This window comes from Thermobia domestica, chromosome 9, assembly GCF_964235325.1.
Source record: "Thermobia domestica chromosome 9, izTheDome1.hap1.1, whole genome shotgun sequence".
Classification (NCBI taxonomy): Eukaryota; Metazoa; Arthropoda; class Insecta; order Zygentoma; family Lepismatidae; genus Thermobia; species Thermobia domestica.
In genome coordinates this window covers 109419207-109443653 of record NC_137462.1, presented here as the reverse complement: position 1 = coordinate 109443653, position 24447 = coordinate 109419207, and the positions used below count along the sequence as shown (strand labels likewise).

The following is a 24447-nucleotide window of genomic DNA, read 5'->3' as shown; positions in this document are numbered from 1 at the left end:
GAAAGGCGACAAAACTGACTGTAATAATTATCGAGGCATTTCTCTTCTGTCTACATCCTATAAAATCCTTTCAAATATTCTATTAGCAAGATTGACCCCATACGCAGAGGAAATTATTGGAGATTATCAGTGCGGATTTAGACGAAATCGATCAACTATCGACCAAATATTTACCATTCGCCAAATACTCGAAAAGAAGTGGGAATACAATACCCCGGTACATCAACTATTTATTGATTTTAGAAAGACCTACGACTCGGTTAGGAGAGAAACATTATACAACGTTCTTACAGAACTTGGAATACCGAGAAAGCTAATTGGATTAATTAAGATATGTTTAAATGAATCCCAAAGTAAAGTCCGGGTAGGAAAATTTTTGTCCACGAGCTTTCACGTCGAAAATGGCCTGAAACAAAGACATGCGTTGCCGCCATTGTTATTCAACTTTGTTCTAGAATACGCTATAAGGAAAATCAAAGATAGCAACCAGGGCCTAGAGTTGAACGGTATTTACCAGGTTATGGCATATGCTGATGATGTAAATTTAATAGGGGATGATAGGAGAACAATAGAAAGAAATGCAGAGATCTTATTAAACGCTTGCAGAGACATGGGTTTAAAAGTAAATGTAGAGAAAACTAAATACATGGAAGTGCGTCGGGACCGTAATACGGCAAATTATGGATGCGTTAAAATATTAAATTATACTTTTGATAAAGTGGATACTTTCAAATATTGAAAATCATATTGACGAAGAAATTAAATGTCGACTAAAAGCAGGGAATTCGTGTAACTATTCGGTTCAAAATCTCTTGTCGTTGCGAATTCTGTCGAAGAATTTGAAGCTTGAAATATATAAATCGATAATCATGCCTGTTGTTCTGTATGGTTGCAAAACATGGTCGCTTACTTTGAGGGAAGAACATAGACTGAAAGTATTTGAAAACAAGATCCTGGGAAGAATATTCGGACCCAAGAGGAACGGGAATGGGGAATGGCGGAAGCTTCATAACGAGGAACTACATAATTTATACGGTTTACCCAACATTGTTAGGGTCGTCAAGTCTAGGAGGCTTAGGTGGGCAGGTCATGTAGCTACAATGGAAGAAAGTAGAAACGCTTTCAAAGTCTTGACTGGAAGACCCATCGAAAAACGACCATTAGAAGACCTAGGTGCAGATGGGAGAACAATATTAAGATGGATCTCGCAGAGATTGGAATACAAAGTAGAAACTGGATGCAGTTAGCTAAGGATAGAAGTCAGTGGAGAGCTTTTGTGAACGCGGCATTGAACCTACGGGTTCCATAGGCCATAGAATTAGTTAGTTAACATATAATACTTCAGCAGAAAAATAATGAACTCCGAGGAATACGGTGTTTGTCCAACAAAATTCTACACGACCTGAGAGCAATTCGATGCAAGTTTACATTTGAAACACAACCTTCATTATTTATATCATGTTAACTTATTGGCTTGAAATAATAACGTTACATATATATTAACTCTGAGGTTTGTTGCATGTGCTTCGTTAATTTGCTTTATCACTATAGGGCTATGCCTACCGCCAAAGGAACCCAACTTTGAGTTATTCTTACACTGTACATCTATAGTATATAAATATTTCATACGGACGAAAGACACTGTTTATAAACGAATCCTCCAGTTTGGTCCTGCCCGGAACGCAATTGGATGCCAACTAAGCTCGCTGACATTAAAAAAAAAAAAAAAAAAAAAAAGTTTTGTGGTTTCAGTACATGTGTATATTTCAAGGATATTGTCTATGCATTGTAGGAAGTAATGCTGAAAGCAAGAAATTGCTGCAATCTGTAGTGGTTGAACTACAAAGCAATGATTGAGTGAAGTAATTTCGTCACTTCTGCTCTCAAACTAAGTGTAAAGATCTAAAACTCACATTTTTGGTTCCAAACAATACGTCTGCTACGTAAAGAAAGCATAGACCGGTGTATATTTCACTTTGTTTAATCTTGGACTATATGAAGGTGCGTAGTGAAACCATATTAGATTGAGTTGAGTTGATTTTAACGTCCCTTTCAGCAGCGAGGCTATACGAGACGGGACCTAGTGATTCACGTGGAATCCGAACACATGAGCTCTCTCCAGGAATCGAACCAGGGCCTCCCACGCCAAAGGCGCGTATGCTAACCGCTTAGCCACGAAGGAGCCCTGCCATATTAGGTAAGCTGGGAATAAAGTATAGTATGTTAGTGTCTCAAGCCTAATGTCTTAATAAGTAACTTAGTAAGTGTACAATGCAATACGAAAAGAGAACGCTGCCGACCAAGCCTAGCAACACTCGATAGTGTCCCCGCAACATATCGTCCCTTCGGGTCTGCACCGCAGCTAATTGGAGGCAAGGTTCTAGAACACAGGTCCCCTCTTCCTATTTACCTGTAATCAGGGGTGCCCACAAAGCGGGGCTATGACGCAAACTGCGTCATTGAAATGTTGGGGGGGGGGGTAAAAATCTATGTAAATATGTTTGAGGGGGTGTAAATTTAATCGAAAATATTTTTTTTCATGGAAGAACACCTATGAATAGACAATGAGGGGGGTGCGTCATGGACTTAAGGGGGGGTGGGCACCACTGCCTGTAATGAAGACCGAAAACAACGTGCCCTGCGGGGCTCTAACCCGCTTTCACTCGCTAATGCTCGGTCGGCAATACTATATGAATTAAATATTAAATTTTGATACAGAAAAGAACCAACCTAGCTACTAACCTATATGGGAGGACCTGTGTTCTAGAACTCTCAGCTAATGGGCTGTATTACTCCAAAGATTGATTACAATGTGCGGAGGTTTACAAGAGTGGCGATCACAAAGCGACGAATGAATCATTGTTTTCGTTCTCACTATGACCGAAAAAAATGAAATGAAATCTTTGAGTTTTACGTCCTACGGTTATGCCGGTTAGGCTAAAGGAGGCGGTGATGATGAGTAATGACTGAAATGGTGGAATAAAGAAAGTGTGAGGAAACGGGAGAACCCCGAGAAAACCCACGCACACGGTGTTTGTCCACCACAAAGTTCACTTGGCGGAGGCTGGGATCGAACCACTATGACAGAGTTCGCAATAGTGAGCAGTAGAATGGTACTGCATTTGTACAGTAATACAATAAAGATGCATACTCATTTAATAAGGAATCAAAAAAGAAAATTAACAAATATTTAGGAAATAAAATTACAACTGAAGTAAGGAAGCGAAACAGAATAACTGTAAGGTATATTAACATAACCATAAGTGATAACAAAAATAGCGTGTGGAACAGCTTCATGTTATTTTCGATCAAAAGGGGGGGGGGGGCTATAAGCAGAACCTTATATTTGATATACTAGCTCTTTAAAGTTTCCCCTTTTAGAAACTTACATTTATCAATTCAAGATTATTATAAGTTCCAGTTGCAAGTCACGACTTTGAAACCCAGAGGAAACACAATGAACAACAAATACTGGTGTACAGTACACGTTTAACCTACCCATTACTACCGGTATGTATGCACATTGACCTGTCTTAAGTACACTTCAATATAGTTGCACTTATTTTTAAAATGTTTACACCTAATATAATTTTGGCATCTTTATTTAATATCGGTATCTAATATTGATCCAATTTTGTCACTATGAATCTTCTAGGATTTTGTAGACAAAATGTAAGAACTCTCTCACTGTGAAATTTATTAAATGAAGTAGTACAGCTCTAATGCAATGTAATTAGACTTTCGTGAGTGAGGTCACATACTGGAAGTTAAATCAGTAGCGTTTTGATTCGCATCTTAACTTTATTCGCATATCCACTATTCGTTAGGGATTCCCGATGCTGAGCGTTGATTTTAGTAATGTTCATTTCTTTAATGAATTAACTATATATGAAATTTAAGCATACATAGTATTTAAAAGAACTACTAGCTACCGCAGATACATGCAATCACACATACACTAAACTAATCAATGTATATTATTCAAGCGTCGACCTATTTACGAAACTCTTACCATTTACTGCATTACATTGTATGCCAGATAATCCATATAATTTATTTCTACGAACTTCTTTTACCCAAAGCAGAGATCAATTATTGTTTTACGTTTAAAAAATCGGTACAAATAACAATCAACAAACAACTATTACACTAGAAAATTCGACAAAAACAGCACATAAATCACAAGCAGACACACAACATAACATGAAAATATTTGACGCTTCAGCGCCGTCAACAATCTAAACTTTTCCGCCATCTGTCACCATAAAATCCAACCACTCATAAGACTGCACATCTAAGACAGAAGACTGTTGCGATCCGTGTATTGAATTCGGCATTAGCAGATAACATGAGCTATTAAGTAATGCAATAGCACATGTAATTAATATGGGCAGGAAGTAGTCGTGATTTGATAGTCTGCTGGTGTTCTGGTAAGTGAAATCTAGAATTATTTACATTCGTGTTAAGAATCCGTAAGACAGTGGAAAAGAATAATTAGACATTACTTTTTCTGTATTTTTGTTATGTATCAAGAATTCAACAAGTTTTATTTGAAATAATTTAACTTGCTTGAAACCAGAAATAAATATATCATAATCTTAAGACACAATCATATATAGGTAGCTTTATTGTGTAAAGTACCGAGTAACTATTCCGAATTGGATTAGGTAATTTCAGCATCAAATCTTAGTACAAGGTACATTATGTAATTCACATTACTCAGTCGCTTCTGAAACTTTTCTTGGCCTATGTTTAGCAGAAGGGGTCCAGCTCCTTTCTCTAAAAAATGTTACAAATTTGGTAATTTCTGTTCACATTAGGTTAGGTTAGTTTAGGTAAGCTTAGGATAGGTTCGGTTAGTATATGTTAGGTTAGTTTATGCTATATTAGTGTTTGGGTCCAGCATAATTTTCCAAAAAATGGTAGAATTTCGCTTATTTCTACTAATATTAGGTTAGTTCAGGTTAGCGTAGGTTACTTTAGGCTAGGTTAGGTTAGATTTGGTTACGTTCTGTTACGTCTAAGTACTTGCATCATTCATTTCTCCTGTAAATTTTGTGTCTTTTACGTGCTTCTGGACTCCTTGTACTAAATATACTCCCTTTTATTGTTTTAAATGGTTCCATAAGACTTTAGAATTTTTAATTTTCTAGCAAATGCTCAAATAATTGTGTACAAAGTGATAATATTTGTGCCAACTGATGTCCCATAAAACGATTATTCATAAAAGAGAAAATGAATCAACCTAGGTGCCTACTAGAAGAAAGAATTTTGTATATTCCGTTTCACGGCAGGGAAAGCTGGTTAACCTGCGTGGGGGTGCGTCTCTAGGAAGTTGGCGCGAAGCGATGCTGGATATGTGCAACAACAATTATGCGAAAAACACTCATCAGCCTGTGTTTGGTGGTCACTATACAAGCATATTTGTTCCGCTTCAGGGCATAACGAAGCTGATGTGAGTGCATCCGTACGAAGTAGGCGCGAAGCGACATGGATATGTGCATAATCGAAGATTTTCTTGTGGAAATTACAGCCATTACTCCTGTCAAAGCTTACCTAGCATTTTTTCTCTCTCGTGTTTGCTTTATGTGATGCCGGAGAAATACCACATCTTCGTCACCTTCGCCATATTTATTACACCTTACAAGTCTTTCAATAGGCAGCGTTGAAACCGAATTATTTGAAAGGTGGCAACATAATTAAGGAAAGTTTTTACAGTGTTTATTTTCCAGCACTATTGTAATCATACTTGCGTGCACTTCCGTTGTGGTTATATGTTGTATTTATTTGTACCTTAATGTACTTTTTGCAGTGTTTGAACGTGTATGACATATAAAACCAGCTTTTGTGATATAAACAAATTAACTGTTGCAGACATTAATATAAGTACTTAGAATTAGTACAACAGTAACACGAGTTCATATCTTGTACATATATATATAAACTAATCTCTGACTGTGTGGAGGGACAGTGTCGGTGGAAATTAATATCTGCTAAACTGACGCAGATGGTGGCCCCAGATACGACCCGCATGAATCTTTTTTCAAAGTTATATTACAACTTAAATGTTCTTACTTTCATATACGTTATCTACAATTACCTCTATTTCCTTTCTGGCTTTTACTATTTACTATTGATCACAAATATTTCTTTCATGAATCGTTTGCTCTTTCCTACATCCGTATGCGTCAATATAAGTATTACTTCGCAAAATTTGTACCTTCGAACTATTAAGTGTTGAAAAAAACACGCACTACTCATACACGACTAAAAAAATGAGACCGATTAAATTGTCTTCTTTACCAATGGAGTTGCACCACCCGAGCATGACTTAATGTCACGTGGTATTTAGAGCACTTTGCACACACAACGTTATTGATAAAATAGTGATTTACTTACGAACATGGCTGAGCGAGCAAAGAGGGTTAGGAGCCACGCAGGGCTCGTTTTGTTCCACCTTGACCCCCATGATAATACGACGTGACATTACGTCATGCTCGTGTAATGCAATTACGATGCAAGTCTAACCTCACTCTTTCCCTCCATTACAGCAGCATACATTCCTAAGTTAGTTAATAACATAGAGGGTTTGAAACACTGTTAGATTATGCTCTACTTTCACCTCACCTCATAACTAACTAACTCTAAGGCCAATGGAGCCCGAAGGTTCAATGCCGCGTTCACAAAACCTCTCCACTGATTTCTATCCTTAGCCAATTGGATCCAGTTTCTACTTTCTATTCCTATCTCTGCGAGGTCCATCTTAATATTGTCATCCCATCTGCGCCTAGTCTTCCTACTGACACACAATCATATCAACGTCTTGCAAATAAAATCAGAAAAATAAACACACTGTTTAACAATACTGTACTTATTTAATATAAAAACACATTTACACGTGACGTTTCGATCTTCTAGCCAAGATCCTCATCAGACTCAGTGTACGTCTGATGAGGACCTTGGCTAGAAGATCGAAACGTCACGTGTAAATGTGTTTTTATATTAATTAAGTGCAGTCTTCTTCAGCAGTGTGTTTATTTTTCTAGGTCTTCCTAATGGTCGTTTTCCGATTGGTCTTCCAGTCAAGACTTTGAAAGCGTTTCTACTTTCTTCCATTCCAAATCCATGTCCCTGCAAGCGTTTAATAAGATCTCTGCATTTCCTTCTATTGTTCTATCATCCCCTATTAAATTTACATCATCAGCATATGTCATAACCTGGTGAATACCGTTCAACTCTACGCCCTGGTTGCTATCTTTGATTTTCCTTATAGCGTATTCCAGAACAAAGTTGAATAACAATGGCGACAACGCATCTCCTTGTTTCAGGTCATTTTTGACGTGAAAGCTCGTGGACAAAAATTTTCCTACCCGGACTTTACTTTGGGATTCATTTAAAATATCTTAATTAATCTAATTAGCTTTCTCGATATTCCAAGTTCTGTAAGAACGTTGTATAATATTTCTCTCCTAACCGAGTCGTAGGCCTTCCTAAAATCAATAAATAGTTTATGTACCGGGGTATGTATTCCTACTTCTTTTCGAGTATTTGTCGAATGGTAAATATTTGGTTGATAGTTGATCGATTTCGTCTAAATCCGCACTGATAATCTCCAATAATTTCATCTGCCTATGGGGTCAATCTTGCTAGTAGAATGATATTTGAAAGGATTTTATAGGATGTTGACAGAAGAGAAATGCCTTGATAATTATTACAGTTAGTTTTGTCACCTGTCTTGTGAATTGGAACAATGATTGATTCTTTCCACTCTTGTGGTAATTCTTCCTTGTTCCAGATAAGGAGAATGAGTTTGTGTATCGTGTTCCACAATTTTTCGCCTCCAGCTAAAATTAACTCAGCCGGAATTTCGTCTACACCCGGAGATTTGTGTTTCTTTAATTTCTTTACAGCGGTTTCTACTTCTATTCGGTTAGGTTTTGGAATATATGGTTCTGCGGTGTGTATCTCCTTTTCTCCACGCACGTTAATCGTTGGCTGCGTGCTAAGCAAATCGTCAAAGAAATCTTTCGATCTATTTAAGATGCTATCCGTATGAGTGAGAACTGTTCCGTCAGCTTTCTTTAATATATAAGAACGAGGTTGATAGCCTTTCTTAAATTCGTTGATCCCTTATACATGTCCCGAATATTTTTATTTTTACTATTATCTTCAAGTTCCTTAATTTTAGCTTCCAAAAAATCGCGTTTCTTTGTTCTAAAAGTTTGGAAGTTTCCCGCCTTAATGTATGCGAAATTTTTGTAGTTATTTCATCCGGATTTTGTAGCCACGGTAATTTTGCCTGTTTTCTCTTCTCTGCTAGATTCCGGCATTCCTGGTCGAACCATGGTTTGTTCCTACGTATTTCCGCGTGTCCCAGTTTCTCTTTTGCTGAAATTTTAACGCAATGATAAATTTCTAATTTCAATCCAAGTATGCTCAACACTAGTGCAGTCCGAATCTTCTAAAACCGATAATATATTTAGAAACATCAATCTGGTATTCCTTTCTTACCTGGCTCTCTTCTAATTTCTTTAAATTAAATCACTCCGTTTTCGGACATTGAATATTTCCTTTATTCAGCGATAATATCTCTCTTATTATCGTTGCTACCAGGTAGTGGTCAGTGTCACAATCAACCCCTCTAAATGACCGGACATCAGTTATGGTAGATTACCTTCTTCACCTCACCTCATATCGCATCGATCTGCGAACACATACAGTCTACAATTTAACTTACGTTTTCTCCCTTCTTAATCACCCTACAGTGATGATGTTTCTAACGTTTGTTACTCTCATTTTTACATTTCATCGGATTCTGTTTATTTCTCCGTAAATTTTGTATTTCGGGGCCGTCATCCGCGGCAGTTAACCCTTAATACTGGCCTCTTTCTTGTGCAGTCACTCATTTTAACTGTAAAATTACCATTTTTGTGACGTCATATTGTAAAAGTGCACCATAAGGTAACCCTGTTCTCTGCTTCGTATTAATATTCGGTAACTTTTGTTATAACTCGAACGTTTCTGTTTCCTAAAGAACACTCGAGAATGTAGCTCTTTTGTTAGATTTTGCAATATAATCTTAAATTTCGCTGGAACAATTACTTCTAACTTTCCTGCTTTGCTCCATACAATTATACGAACAATTAATTCGTAACAGATTGATATGGTGGTTAGAATTTTTCCAATTCCTAACAACGTGTTAGGTATCAATATATGTATATATATATATATATTCCACTTATTATGCATTAGGAATATTCACATACGATATGCGATACAAAACAGAAATGTGTTAATGGCAGTTACAATAGATCTTCAAAATGTATATGATTCCTTAGAACTACTCTTAGAAAAACGTACAGATTAAAAATTCGTTCAAATATTTTAAACCAGTATTTAACTTATTATTTAATAAAGAAATCTGCATTAAAATATAGAACTGTTACATCCATTTCCCACAAACATCATGTGGAGTAGCACAAGGCAGTAAATTGAGTCCAATGCTATTTAATGTTTTTATGATTCAATTACTACAAAAAATGAAATAAAATCTTTGAGTTTTACGTCCCATGGTTATGCCGGTTAGGCTAAATGAGACGGTTATGATGAGTAATGAATGAAATCGTGGAATGAAGAAAGTGAGAGAAAACGGAAGAACCCCGAGAAAACCCACGCACACGGTGTTCTATTACTACAAAATTTGAGTAATAAAATCTCTTCTCTTCTTTACGCAGATGATTTAACATATTTTTAATATCGTAACATGTTTTAACGGATAATCTAATAAAGAAAAGATTAAACTAAAAAATGCTTTATACCTAATAGACAACTGGTGCATATAACCGGCTTTAATCATGAATTGGAACAAAACTCATTACATAGTCTTCTCACGGAAAAGAATTTCAACGTTCCCTTCTCTTTCTATAAAGAGCCTGAAGCTCAAAAACTGCAGATCCATTAATAGGGTGTCTATCGGTCACGAAGTCAGAAAACGGTCATGAAAGTCAAGAAATTTAGCATTTGGGTCATGATTTTTTATTTATTTATTTATTGCACAAATAAGTACAGACTGGAGAATTTTGTTCTATAAAACATCAAAATTCACCATCAAAAATGTCTATAGTCGCCTTTAGATGCTGCCAAATAGCAAGCAAAGCACACTTCTATCGCATGCATGAAAATTCGGCCTAATCCGCACCCACATTCGGTCTTAAGAATATTACGAAATGTTGTTGTTTTGTGAAGAGACTACCTATCATAGTCTGGATTCTGGCTGCTGCCCCAGTTTTTACCTTTTAGATCCGCCACTGTTTAATGCTCTCCGTTGACTCTGTCCTTAGCCAACTAGATCCATTTTCTACTTTGTATTCGTATTTCTGCGGGATTCATCGTAGTATTGTCCTCCCATATGAGCTTAGGTCTTATTAATAGTCTTTTTCCGATTTGAGTTTCCATTTATTTAAAATTGTAAAAGCGTTTCTACTTTCTTCTATTCTGGCTATATTCACCTGCCTACCTGAGCCTCCTAGACTTAATGACCATAACAGTGTTCCCAAGGTTTTTTTTTTTTTTCATTGGAATCATCTTTAAAAAGCTTGGAATCGTATTATATTCAAGCTAATACAGTATATAATATAAATTATCACAATTAAAAAAACAAAGTTATAGGGAGGTTCATATGCATTAGAGTTCACAACCTTTAAAGCAAAGCTGCAACTGTGTCATACTGAAACATAATTACGAAAATACACAGAACGTCAAACAATAAGAATATGCCTGTAATAGTTTTATATATATATGTAGCTATATACGAGTAAAAGAAACAATTATCCCCTTAAATATACATTATAATCATAATTTATTGTTATATATGTACTTGTGTTAAGTAGTTAATTGTTTTCATTATTGAACATTAGTATTTTGGTTCTCATTTCAGTAATATTATTCGTTAAGTAAAAATGATGGCCGCTACTTCTGCTCAAGCTGCTGAAGCTACAGAAACTAGTGCTGAACAAATAAAAACAGTAAGAACTGTTATATTTAATACTATATACTAATTATAATAGTAAATAAGTTATATACGTAATTTTTATCTCATAACATTTGAATGACTGGTAAATGCATACGGAAAAAATAGAATCAATGCAAGGAAACAAAGATATATATATTCTGTTGTAAAGGTTTTTTTTTTTATTTGCCTAAATTCCATTATATGGTTAGATTGTCTGTCCGTCCGTCTGAGAGACAAAATATCTCAAGAACTAGTTCATTGATGGAGGTGATATTGAAACCGGAAGTGGTAGGAATAAACCATTTCTAGTTTTAATGTTGATCAGTATAGAACAATAACTGTAATAAAGAATGCGCGGTTTTCTGCAATCGATTAAGTGTCCCAAGAATACATTTCATGTCCATCCTTAACTCTTTACTAAAACCGGAAGCGATAGAAATCCATCGCAACTTCCGGTTTCCATATTGATCTACATATGGCAAAAACGATAAGATTTAGCGAGAAGTGTTTCTTTTAATCGATTTAGCTAAATATAAACTAATTATTTGCTGAGCAAAACTATATATTTTCATTAAAATTCAACACGTGTTACAGTTTCGCCAACTAACTCTTTGGCTTCATCAGAAACTATGCGATTTAGCTATCTAAGAATAGGCACTATCTTCTTTCTTAATGCTCTACAGAAGGTTGATCCGTCTATGTGTCCAATTTTGACGTCTCACCTTAGGAAAAACAACGGGACCATCTTCGGTTGAAGTCGATATGCGCACCATGTATCGTGTAGCCCTGCACCGTAACTTCCAATGTGGGTGAGGATACGTGGAAGTATAGGATCGGGAAACTTGAGCCACACCTCCTGGCAAGCTTTCCAGAGTCTACGGACAGTGGGGACACGACGATGGGGTATACGCTACGGCTCAATTTTTGCCACAATCTGATAGATAAATCCATGCTTCATCGAGTGTGGCAACAAACTTCCATTTTCCTCGAATAGATGACATTCGTAGAGGCGCCTGCAGTAGGTCTTTCTCTCCCTCTGATAGGCTACAGTAAGGGCATGCCTGCACTTTTAAACACCTCCGAAACTTGAATTTGCCACGTAGGTGGCGGTTTACAGTTGACTGCCACGTGCGGTCATCTTACCACCACACGTTGTGTAGGAGAATTTTCCTGCAGGGCCATTCGGCGGAACTTCCAAGCTACAGATGGAGTAAGCGCAGTACAAGGTCGCTTTCTACTATCTACTAGGTGGAAATACATGCTAGAACGTCATCGTGTTATGTCGATTAATTATATTCTTGATGGTCGTTGATCTCATGCACATCCATTTTCCTTACAGTGTTTTTGTATCTATGTCACGGAAAACTTAGCGTTGAAAAGTGCTTCGACCTAGCCTTCTCAAAACCGGTTAACCTTGAGAACCATGATGCACACACTACATACACGCGAACTTGGCGCGACACTCTAAAGGCCCTTGGCTCTCTCCCGCTGTTCGAATCATTCGGATCGGTCGATTCTGTAAGCAGGGGTGAAGATTTAAAATCGGACACATAGATGGACCAACCTTGTGTATTCACAGCAGAAGTGTCAGAAATCTACTACTACTTCCGATTTTAATATTAATTGATAAAAATTCAAGCAAACCAAACTCCTTCTCATGTACGCATGACACTGCTGCTTGTTATATTGTGTAATGCATGTTTATATTGTCAATTTGAACTCTGTTTTTGAAATTCCAAATCATCATTCTACGTATCTTACAAAATAGGTTCAAATATTTATCTGTGATATTTCTATTGTATGCTGTTCATAGAACTTTGGAGATAATTATAACTGTTTAGGGAATATTCGTTTCCCTCGGGACAGACTTGTGAGAATTGGGAAGAATTCAAGACTTTTTGGACTTGCACTCTGTACAGCATTATTATTATTATTATTATTATTATTATTATTATTATTATTATTATTATTATTATTATTTTATCATGTCTGTATTATATAGTTTGCTTAAAGTATTTTCTTCGAAAACTCTTAGCCTTATTCTTAGCATATGAGGGGTACAAATGCTTTATAGATTTGTAATTTTGATATAAATCCTAATACGTGATAAAAAGTTTTGTATGGAGTAGTAAGCTAGTTCTCCCGGCATTGCCAGTATTAATTTAAACATAGAAGAATAATTAATACAAAAGTTCATCTTAAAAAGAAAAGTTCGGAATACTTTAAGTTTAAACTATAACAATAAATCATTGTGTAACTTTTCTTACTAGAATGATTAATATATTTGTTGATATTGAAGGGCTTGGAATAATATTCATTATTTCTGAGTAGAAAAACAATATTAAATTATGTCCTTTACTAGTTTTTACTATACAAGGAACTTTCAGTTGTATCTTTGCAGCTTGTTTTCAACCTCACCAATACTAAACAAAAGTTGAAGAGCTCAACTGATGGACTCGTTTATTGTATATCGGACGTAATTTGATGTTTTTCTACTTAAAAAAAATGATAAGAGATTTTAACTGTATTTATTATACTTGTAGTTACTTTATACAGGGTGGAGTATTTATCTTGAAACGCCTTGTAACTTTCAAACTGATAAAATGAACATGTTGAAGTTTTGCAGGATTCAAATATCGATAGGGGAACATTCTTTGACATATTCTGTAGCAGCACCAACTGAGTCGTGTTCCAACCTAACATAAAGTTGCATTTTTTTTCCCCCATGGCAAGAGGTTAGATTATTATATATTTTGAATCTACATATTACACCAAAACTTACATCATCACACTTATTATTCAGTGTTACAAACTAAAGACGCTACAGTATCATTAACATCTCGAAATATTCCAATTTCGAAGGCCTCTACAACAGTAATGGTGGAAGTAAGACGGACGTGGCAATGCACATTGAAGTATCTTACAAAGTATTGTTGGATACTATATCCATAATACGACTAATTTCTAATAAACAGAAACAAAGTTTCAAGGGATTGAAATATTTACTTTCTTCAGAATGTTTCAGTTTGAAATGCTGCTTAGTTATACTCCGCGTCACCCGAATTGGCGTATGGCATCAGCCAATAAGCTCGCAGTAAGCTGTTACTAAACCCTCAGGGAGGAATCTAATCGTTCATAATTGATTTTGTTTGTATTTGTGAAATATTATGAATAATTAGATTCTTCCCTAAAGGTTTAGTAACAGCTTACTGCGAGCTTATTGGCTGATACCATACGCCAATTCGGGTGACGCGAAGTATAAATATTACATCCAATTACATAAGTAGTTTTCAATAAACGTAAAGATGATAATGTCATTTACATCATTTGATATCTCAAACTGTTCCTGAAGTATAATGAACATTGTAAAAGTTTGCATCACAAATTATGTAATTGTGATAACTTGTAACCATACACAAAAAAAGCTATTACTGTAATATTATAGAAGTAAAAGAAAACAATCATTTTTAAAACTTTCCCACAAGTACGTCATTTTAATCACTAGAGTCATATTTTTCATATCTCCGGAACTGTTCGTAATATCGAATTACTGTAAGTAGCGTTATGATCTTTACACCAATTGAATACCGTCTGTGTGAATGTGATACTTTTTTCGAAATAAAATCCTTTGATAACAATCGAATGTTTAATTTCCCCATACCTTTCTTCCTGTTTATTCGAAATACATCATATCGTGATCATAATATTCGAACTAAGATACCTCGGCTGTTCAATGCCCCATCTATTTCATTTGCATTATCACTGTTCTAGAAGCTTCCAGAGTTCGGATGTTTGTGATACTGTAGCGCTCTTAGTTTGCAATTAATGGGGTACTGCAAGATTTTGTTTAACATGTAGATTTTAAATATGTAATAATCTGACGTCGTGGCAGTTGAAAAATACAACTTTATGTTGGCAGTCTGATGGTAGTGCAGAGTATATCAGATAATCTCTCCCTGCCGATATTTGTATCCTGCAAAATTTCAGCGTTTTCTATATCTTAGTTTAAATGTTACAAGGGCGTTTCAAAGTAAACGGTCAACCCTTGTATATGAAACGGAAGTAACAGTTTCCATCCCTAACACAATTTCTACATCGTGTGCGTGGGTTTCCTCGAGGTTCTCCCGTTTCCTCCCACTTTCTTCATTCCACCATTTCATTCATTACTCATCATCACCGTCTCCTTTAGCCTAGCCGGCATAACCGTGGGACGTAAAACTTAGAAATTTCATTTTCATTTTAACACAATTTCTGTAATGTTTGCTTTAATTACAATTACTTATTAGTAAAATTGCATGGAAAATCAAATGTATTATAATGATTAGTTCACAAGAGTTAGTTACCAACGTTTTTTTAATATTTTATTTTCTAGTTTCGTGACTTCTTGATGTCGTATAACAAATTGTCAGAACTCTGCTTCAACGACTGTGTGTGGGATTTTACAACTAGAAAAGTCAGAGACAAGGAAGTAAGTATGATATTTTATGCTGCTGAGTGTTAAGATACGATATAATATATATATATCTTCTCAAATATCTTTATATTTTATTCTGTAACATATAATAGGAAGTATTACTATTTCTATTGTATGTATATGCTATTGTATTGTTCTCTACCAGGATGCGAAACTTCTGACAGTAGTGCCATTTTTATTAAGTGGGGGAATTCTCCTCCCCAAGATTTCATCCCTGTTCGCCACTAGTAAACCTCAGGTTCTGTAAAAGCTTCAATCTTTCAGCTAATGCAAAGCTACAAGTCCTGCAGCACTTATACGGGCTTAAGTGAATGCGAAATTTTGAAATGAAGTTTGCTTAATTTATTTTATTTATTTATACATATTTCTGGATATTGCCGACACCTATGGCATTAAGCTCGTCACGCATGAGAGATAATGTCCCTCGGCGAACACCCTGTCCTGGGAAGGAAAGAAAGAAAGCAGCCTGAACCCATGTTAGGTACCATTGAGAAAGCTGTTACGCGTTTTCGACTGAGTGTCCTTACCAGGAATCGAACCAGGATCGCTTGCACCAAAGGCGATATCATTAATGACCACACTACATGTGCCATATAATTTCTTGTACTACGTATATAACTGTCCATTGTTGTTATTGCTATGTTATACAGCAGCATTTCTATTGGAATAAAGTGGGATTATAACGACCATTTACGTTTACATCGACAGTAGCAATACCGTGCTGCGCAGCTTCTACTAGAGTCGATGGCGACATTTTCGAAGATTTATTTTAATTGCAAAGTTACGAAATTACTACAATTGAATTCTCCGAATTACATCTGTACGGAATTACTGTATAATTAGTATCCTTATCTCCTTGAACTTAGTCCTCCTGTGCAATATAATGATGTACGTACAATGATTGACACAGAATTTTCATTTCTAAAAAATAGGCTCGTTCTCTGAAATAAATTTGACTTAGTGAGTTTCTGTATGTGTTTGATATTAGGATGTCAGAAAATTTTCAGTTTCTCTTAAGCAGTCTTTATTTTTGGGAGAATTTGAAAATAACAGGGGCTAAGTAGGTTGATAATTCAGTAATCTGTTTACTGACCAGAAATGTTTAAGTCAAGCTTATGTCACTCACTTTTAAGCGTAAGTTCTCATGCAGATTTAAAACGGATTTTGTAATTATCCATCTAATTATGTTAATAACTATGTTGATTTAAGGTTCTTGCACGCATTAATTAAAGCACATAAGCTCGATTGCTTACGTAATTTCAACTAAACACATTGGCAACTCTGCGCAGCCATTTCAGGAATTAAATAACCAGACCCCGTGCATGCATATGTATATATATATATGGCTTCTCAGTTGAAGAGCACTTACTTCTGGTGTGTAGGGTGCCTGGTTATTCTTGGGATTCTCCCGTTCCTTTCACTTCCTTCATTCCATTATTTCGTTCTTACCATCATCGCCCTTTAAGTATAATCACGGGACGTCAATCAAAAACAAACAAGAAATACATTCGATCTAGGAAAGCATACCGTATTACGTTTCTAAGTAATTTTTGCATATTTAGGTATAGGTCCTCGTATTTTATAGCTTTGGTGCCGAAAGGAGCGGTAACTTCGAAATCAACCGACCAACCAATATGTTAAACTTAACTTTACTAGTTTGGCATGCCTAATGATTCTTTCTTCAAGATTTGAAGGGCTCCTCCCCCTCCGTTAGTAGGCTATCGTACTTGCTTTCTGTTCACGTAGTCGAAGGTTGAAATCCTGCTGGCCACTTTCACCATAAAATGTAAATAGTTGTATAAGGGTATCTATCTATATATATACACAGGGTGTCTCAAAAGTCCCTTACCACCCCTATTAAAATCCAAATGGATGTACTTTCAGCGAATTTGATGTGGTAGGTGAACTTGAGGGTTAGGGGGACACTTTCTGGCGTAGGATACGCGGACGGCCGCCATCTTGAATTTAACTTTTTTATGACAAACGCTACGTGGGTTATGTGATACATGACCATAGGCTAGAATTTTACCAGAAAACCGAATCTGAAGTCAAAATGCATTTATCTTTATGTGGTAAACAGTTATCAACAATTGCAGGTGTGACTTTCGTATTACATAATGTGCTCAACATGTTGTCCCTGCTGGGCAATGCACGTGTTCAGACGCTTCTCCCAATTGCTATGGACACGTATTAAGGTTTATGGAGATATTTGCTCACAGGCAGCCATGATACATTGTTCCAGATGGCGAACATCACGAATTTTCACAGCATACACCATAGCCTTCACATGTCCCCACAGGTAGAAATCAAGGGGGGTTAAGTCTGGTTATCGGGCAGGCCATTCCACTGGTTCACGTCGACCAATCCACGTCCCATGGAATTGTTCATCCAGGAGGTGACGCACCTGGATGCCATAATTTGGAGGTGCACCATCTTGTTGGAAGAACTTGGGGAAGGTACCATCCTCGGACACCAGAGCCGGCATTATGTTCTCCTGCAACAACGCGAGGTATCGGTCTGCATTTAACGTTCCTGGAATGAAAAACGGACCGACGATCTTTGTTCCCCATATGACTGCCCATACCATAGTTTTCCCTGCACCGCTCATTTTCGAGGGATCTGTCCAAGCGGGGTTGTCACGGGACCAATAGTGCATTGGGATGGCACTGCGTTGTCACGGGATTGCGTTTCTTGTGCCTATTGACCTCACTATTTACGTAGAAATGGGCTTCATCCGAAAAAAGTATCTGCATGGCGAACTGCGGATTTACCCTCAATTGCTCAATAGCCTACTCGCAAAACTGGACGGGACTATCGGGCTCGTCCTCCAACAAATGTTGCTGCAATTGCATCTTATATGGATGCCACTTATACCTTTAGAGCATCCTGTGCTCTGAACTGTAACTCACGGCACACTGCATTGCTAAACGACGTGTGCTTCGCTGCGGCGACTTAGAGAAGGAGGCCAGCACGGCAGTAACTGTTTCTTCGCCCGTGGCTGTCCTTGGCCATCCACTACGGGTCTATCCACAACTGTTCCCGTTTCCTCGAATTTGGTCAATAACCGTCTCACTGCAACATGCGATACAGGTGCTCGTTGTGGATGACGCGCATTGAAATCGACAGCCACTGCGCGGGCACTCCTCCCGCCCCATATTTTGATGATCTGCATGCGTTCGTCCCTCGTTAACGGCATGATTTACAACCTGCAAGGCAAAAGAAACGCAGTCAAATTCACAACTTCAATTGTGGATAACTGTTTACCACATAAAGATAAATGCATTTTGACTTCAGATTCGGTTTTCTGGTGAAATTCTAGCCTATGGTCATGTATCACATGACCCACGTAGCGTTTGTAATAAAAAAGTTAAATTCAAGATGGCGGCCGTTTGCGTAACCTACGCCAGAAAGTGTCCCCCTAACACTCAAGTTCACCTACCACATCAAGTACATCCATTTGGATTTTAATAGGGGTGGTAAGGGACTTTTGAGACACTCTGTATATATATATATATATATATATATATATATATTTATCATAGTCATCCCAGGCTCGACTGTAAGCTTCCCTTGTGATTTTGCATTTCATTAGCGACTGACCAAGAAATGTTACATTTTCCTTGTTGTTGCTTGTTTTGCAGAATACATCATCACTGATTATTTTGGTTACTGGAGAACCAAGACAGTAAATTAATGGAGTACTATGTGGCAGTTATTTTAACAGCAGCAATGTGTATTAAGAGTCAAAGACCATCGTGATTTCTAAATACCCAGTTGATAAATGGGTTTACACAGAGTTCACTTATGCGTATAGATCTTGAAGCAACATGGTTCGAAGCTGAAGTGTATTGAGTATACATAGCAAAAATAACCAAGCTCACGGTAAACTTTGCTCAATTAGAGTATCCTTCAGTGAACTATCACTGATTAAATAGAAGACACTTAAAGCAACTAGTAATAACTCAGTTAAATTTTTGCGTTAGTGTAAATGTAAGGAAAAGAAAAATATATCCGAAATAGATACAAACGATAATTAGAAAAAAAAGAATTAGTTTTGTTGGAGGAGAAATGAGTTTTGCATAGTACGATAATCTCGTGCAAAATGATTCACAACAACATATATACTTTCCTAATTAATGATCATAAATGAAATGTTTCATTAGTGATTGCTTGGGCAAAAATTATTTTAATAAATGAAGAGCAACTTGAACGAATACGGTAGACGTAATTTTTTTCCTAGTGACGAATTAAAATACTTAAAGAAATTAAAGAAGATATAAATCTTCGTATATTCAAAAACCGTTAAAGAACAATTGGTTCAGAACAACTAATATTGTTTCGTGACTATAACTACTCAATCTTTTAATTTTCTTGTTATCGATAGTTTTAACGTCTAAAACCGGTACCTCTGTTGTACCGGTTCGTATGTTTGAATCGTGGTCTTATTATAAAGGATTGTAATTAATGAGCTTCTTTTGAGCGAATTTTTCGAAGGATTATTTTATTCTTGTCTTCCATTTCTTCATTAGACTATGTACTGCACTTCATAACTATTTTTTTTTTTTTATTTTATCGTATATAGTTTGGTTGTTTAAAGTCCCTTTTCAGTTTTTCTGCTACATCACACATGGATATGCAGCTTAAAATAGGGTCTCAAACTCTATGTGCCCTCATCCGAGATTTACCATACGAGCTTGGAAATACTTCAGTATACACTGGTTATATTAATTTTTTATTGAAGAAAATCCCTTGCAGGTAGATAAAAACAATACCTTATAGCAGAGAGTTGATTTACGATAAATAAATAATAATAACGCTAAGAATAATAATTTAATGTTCAGTGTTTAAAGAAAAAAAAGTTAATTAGACACTTTTTCCTTCTCTTCCTCCAATTGGGGCCAAACTACTACTACCACGCGTGCTTATGTGCGTATTATTCTGGGTTTGATCTAGGTAAGGACACTAGCCTCGGATAAAGAACTCTAAGTAGTAATGCAGATCCCAATTCAAGCCTTATGCGCTTCTTATATGGCTTTGATGATGAAAAGGGACGTTAAACTCTAATCAATTAATGAATCATTTTTCCTCCTTGTTCAGTTATGTACTAGGATCTTGAATCATACTACGTCAGTATACGAGTAAAACAAATGTTCTTACCGTACGAAGTTGCGAAAATGCATTAAATTTGAGTATTTTATGTCCATTTTGAAAGGTTTCAAAAAAGAAATAGCGTGTATGATTGTTTTATGACAAATTTGCTGGGCACTTTTCGTAAGAGCCAGAAAACAAAAACGTTTGGCAGAAATACAACCTTTGGGTCACCCAAAACAATCCTAAATTGGCTTTTCAGGATTCTTGACTGTTCTGCGCGAAGGCTGGTTCTAGTCTATATATACCTTCTATAGGTAGTCAGGCACTATTCCGTACAGCAAGGCTAGGTAGCGAAGTTTTTCTCTTGTGGCTCAAATGATGTGTGAATTTAGTGGATAACATTAGGGAACTCGATGAAGGGATAGATTGAAAGTTAGGAGTGGAGACATCAAGAGCTAAGTTTGGCTCTATAACAAAAATATTAACTTGTATACGTCAACTAATATTTCTCCGATGTAGGGCATTTGTATAATGGTAAGCTAAAGAATATCAGTTTACCCAGACATAAAGAATATCAGTTGTCTATCGTTATAAATTATTCAGTTAATGTTTAATATTTTAAATAGGTGAACACCCTTCTTCGTACGGGGAAATAGGTTTATGGGAAATATTTGAACCTCCTCTCGCCTTCCCTTGGGATACGTATTTTAATCAAATGGGATAGTGAAAACCCAGCTTGACTCAGTGCTAAATATGTTCCATTGTTTCCCTCGTGATCTAAACTATTCATATAATTACCTTTTCCTGTGCATATCTAAGACTTGGATATAGCATGCTTGGTTTTCCTTCCAAGCTATTCGTTTCCTTGCTGGCATTGTATGGTTTATGTTGAAAAAGTAGAAAATATTTTATGACGTGTAACAGTGAAAACAGATGTATTTAAATGTGATAATGATGAGTTCTTTGCTGCGGCGTGAAATTTTGAACTCCCGCTACTTCCGTTACTTTACTTATTTTAATAAAAGTGATATGTTAAAAACCCAGTTCAAGGTAGATACTAACTATTTATAAAAATTCGTGTCAATTGCTTCAGTCGTTCGGCCGGATACTATAAGTAAAAAAGTTTGTAAACAGAACGCTGCAGCCTAGCTGTTGCGCACCTAATCCTACATTTCCCCACTCCCTTCTCCGCGACGATGATGTTTTGCAGTGTTGCAATCTGCAGAGAGCGGAATGGTCTGAGGATTTTCTACGACATTTGAGTGTAAATGCTGTATATTGACTGTGTCAGTTCGTACCAATGAAAAAACAAAGAGAAATTTTCCTTTCAGAAGGCGTGAAGGGATCGCCCCGTCGAAAGCGTCACTGCTTAGTGTATCCATGAGGTAGTTTGCACGGGCCCGGCCCGTGAATTAATAATATGAGGCCCGACCCGAGCTAGAAATGTTTTAGCATTTAGGCCCGACCCCATGTGATAATCAAATTAGCTCGAAATAAGTCCGAATTACAAAAACTTAACAATTAAGGGAAAATTGTATTTTTTATTTGCAACAATTAGATGTTTAATTTTGCAGTTTAAAAGCTTTCATGATTCAGAGACAAGGAAATAAAGGTTATGGTTTACATTTAGTTAACTATGAATTCTCTAAATAAAAAAAGTCATAAATTCTCATATAATATAAACTGACATTGTCTTGAAAAAACCAAGACACGTTGTTCCCAATGCTCTTGTTCCTTTAATTCAGTGTAAGAAGCAGTATTTTCACTCAGATAAGCTAAGCATATTTATTTCTGTTACTTTTTGTTTCTATTACACAGCTTTTCTCAATTGCACAGTGATTTTAAGTGTGGGCATCTTAAGTTACAAATTTAGGTGTGCGTTAAAAGTTCTCCAGAAAGTATCGTTGTATTATGCTCGAAAAGGTCCCCAGAAATATGATTGTTTATTCAAAAATTTAAGTCCCGGGCCCGTGCAGACCTCTACCATGAGGTTGCTTACCTACTTAAAAAGTAAGATTCGGACTTTAAACATTTTAGCAGGTGATATTTGTTGTAACATAAGTTTGCTGAGTTAGTATCACTGGAACTTTCAAAGCCAGACCAGTGGATGGAAAAGAAGTGGGGAGGATGGCGGAATACGAAGTGCTCCGCAGCGATCTGCGCATCTTGGTTTGAAACTTGTCGAGTTATATCACAAACATTACATTAATTTTAATTAGTATAGATAAATTGAAAATAATAATTAGGTTTCTCATTATATAAGATGCATTTTCTTTCTAATCAAAAGATCCAATATATTTCAACAAAAATTTTCGTGTAAGCCTATATTGGAGAACTACATATAGTGTAGCCAAACCCAAACTATTAGCTAACTCAGTATGATGTGCTTATTCCGTAGAATATACGAAAACTGATTTAGGGGTCGTTCAAAAATTTTGTGGTCCCTGATCCAAAAACTAATTTTGGCCAAGATCGCAATCTTTCGATCCATGTTTGGTTTTCCTAAATTCTTGTTTAAATTTTTAAGTTTAAGAACAAAAGGGAAAATAAAATCCAAAGATACAAGCAAAAGAACATAAATTAGGCCCGATACTTGAAAATATAACTTTCTGTTTTCGTATTTCAAGATCCAGGTCAAAGTCACTATTTCTGTCTATTATGAGTTTTATTTCACGGAAAATAAAAACAGTAACTTTCACGAGGGTATTTATTTATTTTTAAGTGTTTTTAATTATCGGGCCTAGGCTATGTTCCTGTGCTTGTTTCTTTCAATTTTATTTTCCCCTTTGTTCATATCTATGTAAAAAGCTCGATGTGTTTCGAAACATTATGAAGACTTTTTGAATGATGTGAATGGCAAGTAGTCTGCAATTTTTTCCATTTATTGTGAACAGCCGTTCTTGGGGTCAACTTCTATCATTTTCATATTTTATACTCTTATTATTTATAATCTGACTGGTTAAGAGTGAAATTTATAAGACCTATTGCATCCTTTCTAAAATTCGGAGAAATAAATAATACTTTGGTTATAATTTCAGGAAAGGTGTGCACTAAACTGCATGGAGAAATATTTGAAAATGAATCAACGAATATCTCAAAGATTCCAAGAATTCCAGTTAATTGCTAACGAGAATGCACTAGCTGCAGCACAAAAGACAGGTTCTCTTCCTATCCCATGATAATGGGGTTAAAATTAGAAGAGCACGCTTTCAAACTCAGTGGAAGTAATTAGTGACAGTTAGTAAGTTATGTGAGCAAGTGAAGCTGTAATTAAGGACAACATGGCAGGTTGATCATTGAATAGTGCGTCTTGTCACTGAAGTCTGTTAGTTGGTGAACTTGTTGGTTTTATTTTGTAAAAAAGAAAGAAAATGTTTATACAAAAATACTCTTCAGAATAAATGTATGATATTGTTGTCAAGTTTGTTCTTGGTGTTGATGGATTATGAATGTTGCAAGAGTAAAATCAATGTGAGGAACTTGAAATATTTTAGATATCGAAAGTTGAATAATACATTTTTCGTTACATGTTTTTCGTTTTTATTTTTACTTTTTTTCTTGTCATTTTCGTCACTATTTGATAATAATATGGATAAATGAACTTATTTTTTAGCACTGTATATTTTGAGAAGCATCACAGATGAGTGTACCTATACCACACTACAACAATTGCAATCCCCACCTATTTTCTTTCCTTCTACGTTTATTAATCTTCTTTACAATTCTGCCTTTTACATTTTTTAAACAGGATTTGAACAGGCAATTACAAATTCTTTTTTAAACTACATGTTTACTATTAAATTAGTTAGTTATAACGCACAAAGAGTGAAAAAGTGACTGACTAAACCGGAACTCGGACCCGAGACCTCCA

The 24447-nt window shown here is 36.1% G+C and overlaps 2 protein-coding genes across 4 annotated transcripts in view; one reads left to right on the top strand and one right to left on the bottom strand.

The window, feature by feature from the left end:
• Positions 1–4230, bottom strand: part of LOC145694924 (uncharacterized) — a 47565-nt gene extending 43335 nt beyond the window's left edge. For 2 of the 3 annotated variants that reach the window (XM_081771694.1, XM_081771695.1), the window contains exon 1: positions 4013–4230. The gene's annotated coding sequence lies outside the window, so the exon portion shown is untranslated. The remainder of the gene's footprint in view (positions 1–4012) is intronic. The other variant, XM_081771696.1, reaches the window with a different exon arrangement.
• A 54-nt stretch (positions 4231–4284) lies between these two features.
• On the top strand, positions 4285–24108 carry Tim9a (translocase of inner membrane 9). The gene is made up of 4 exons (XM_081771697.1): positions 4285–4430; positions 10937–11024; positions 15384–15479; positions 23615–24108. Exons 2-4 carry the CDS (start codon positions 10959–10961, stop codon positions 23753–23755), a joined length of 303 nt encoding a protein of 100 aa, XP_081627823.1. The 5' UTR covers positions 4285–4430; positions 10937–10958; the 3' UTR covers positions 23756–24108.
• Positions 24109–24447: the final 339 nt, after the last annotated feature.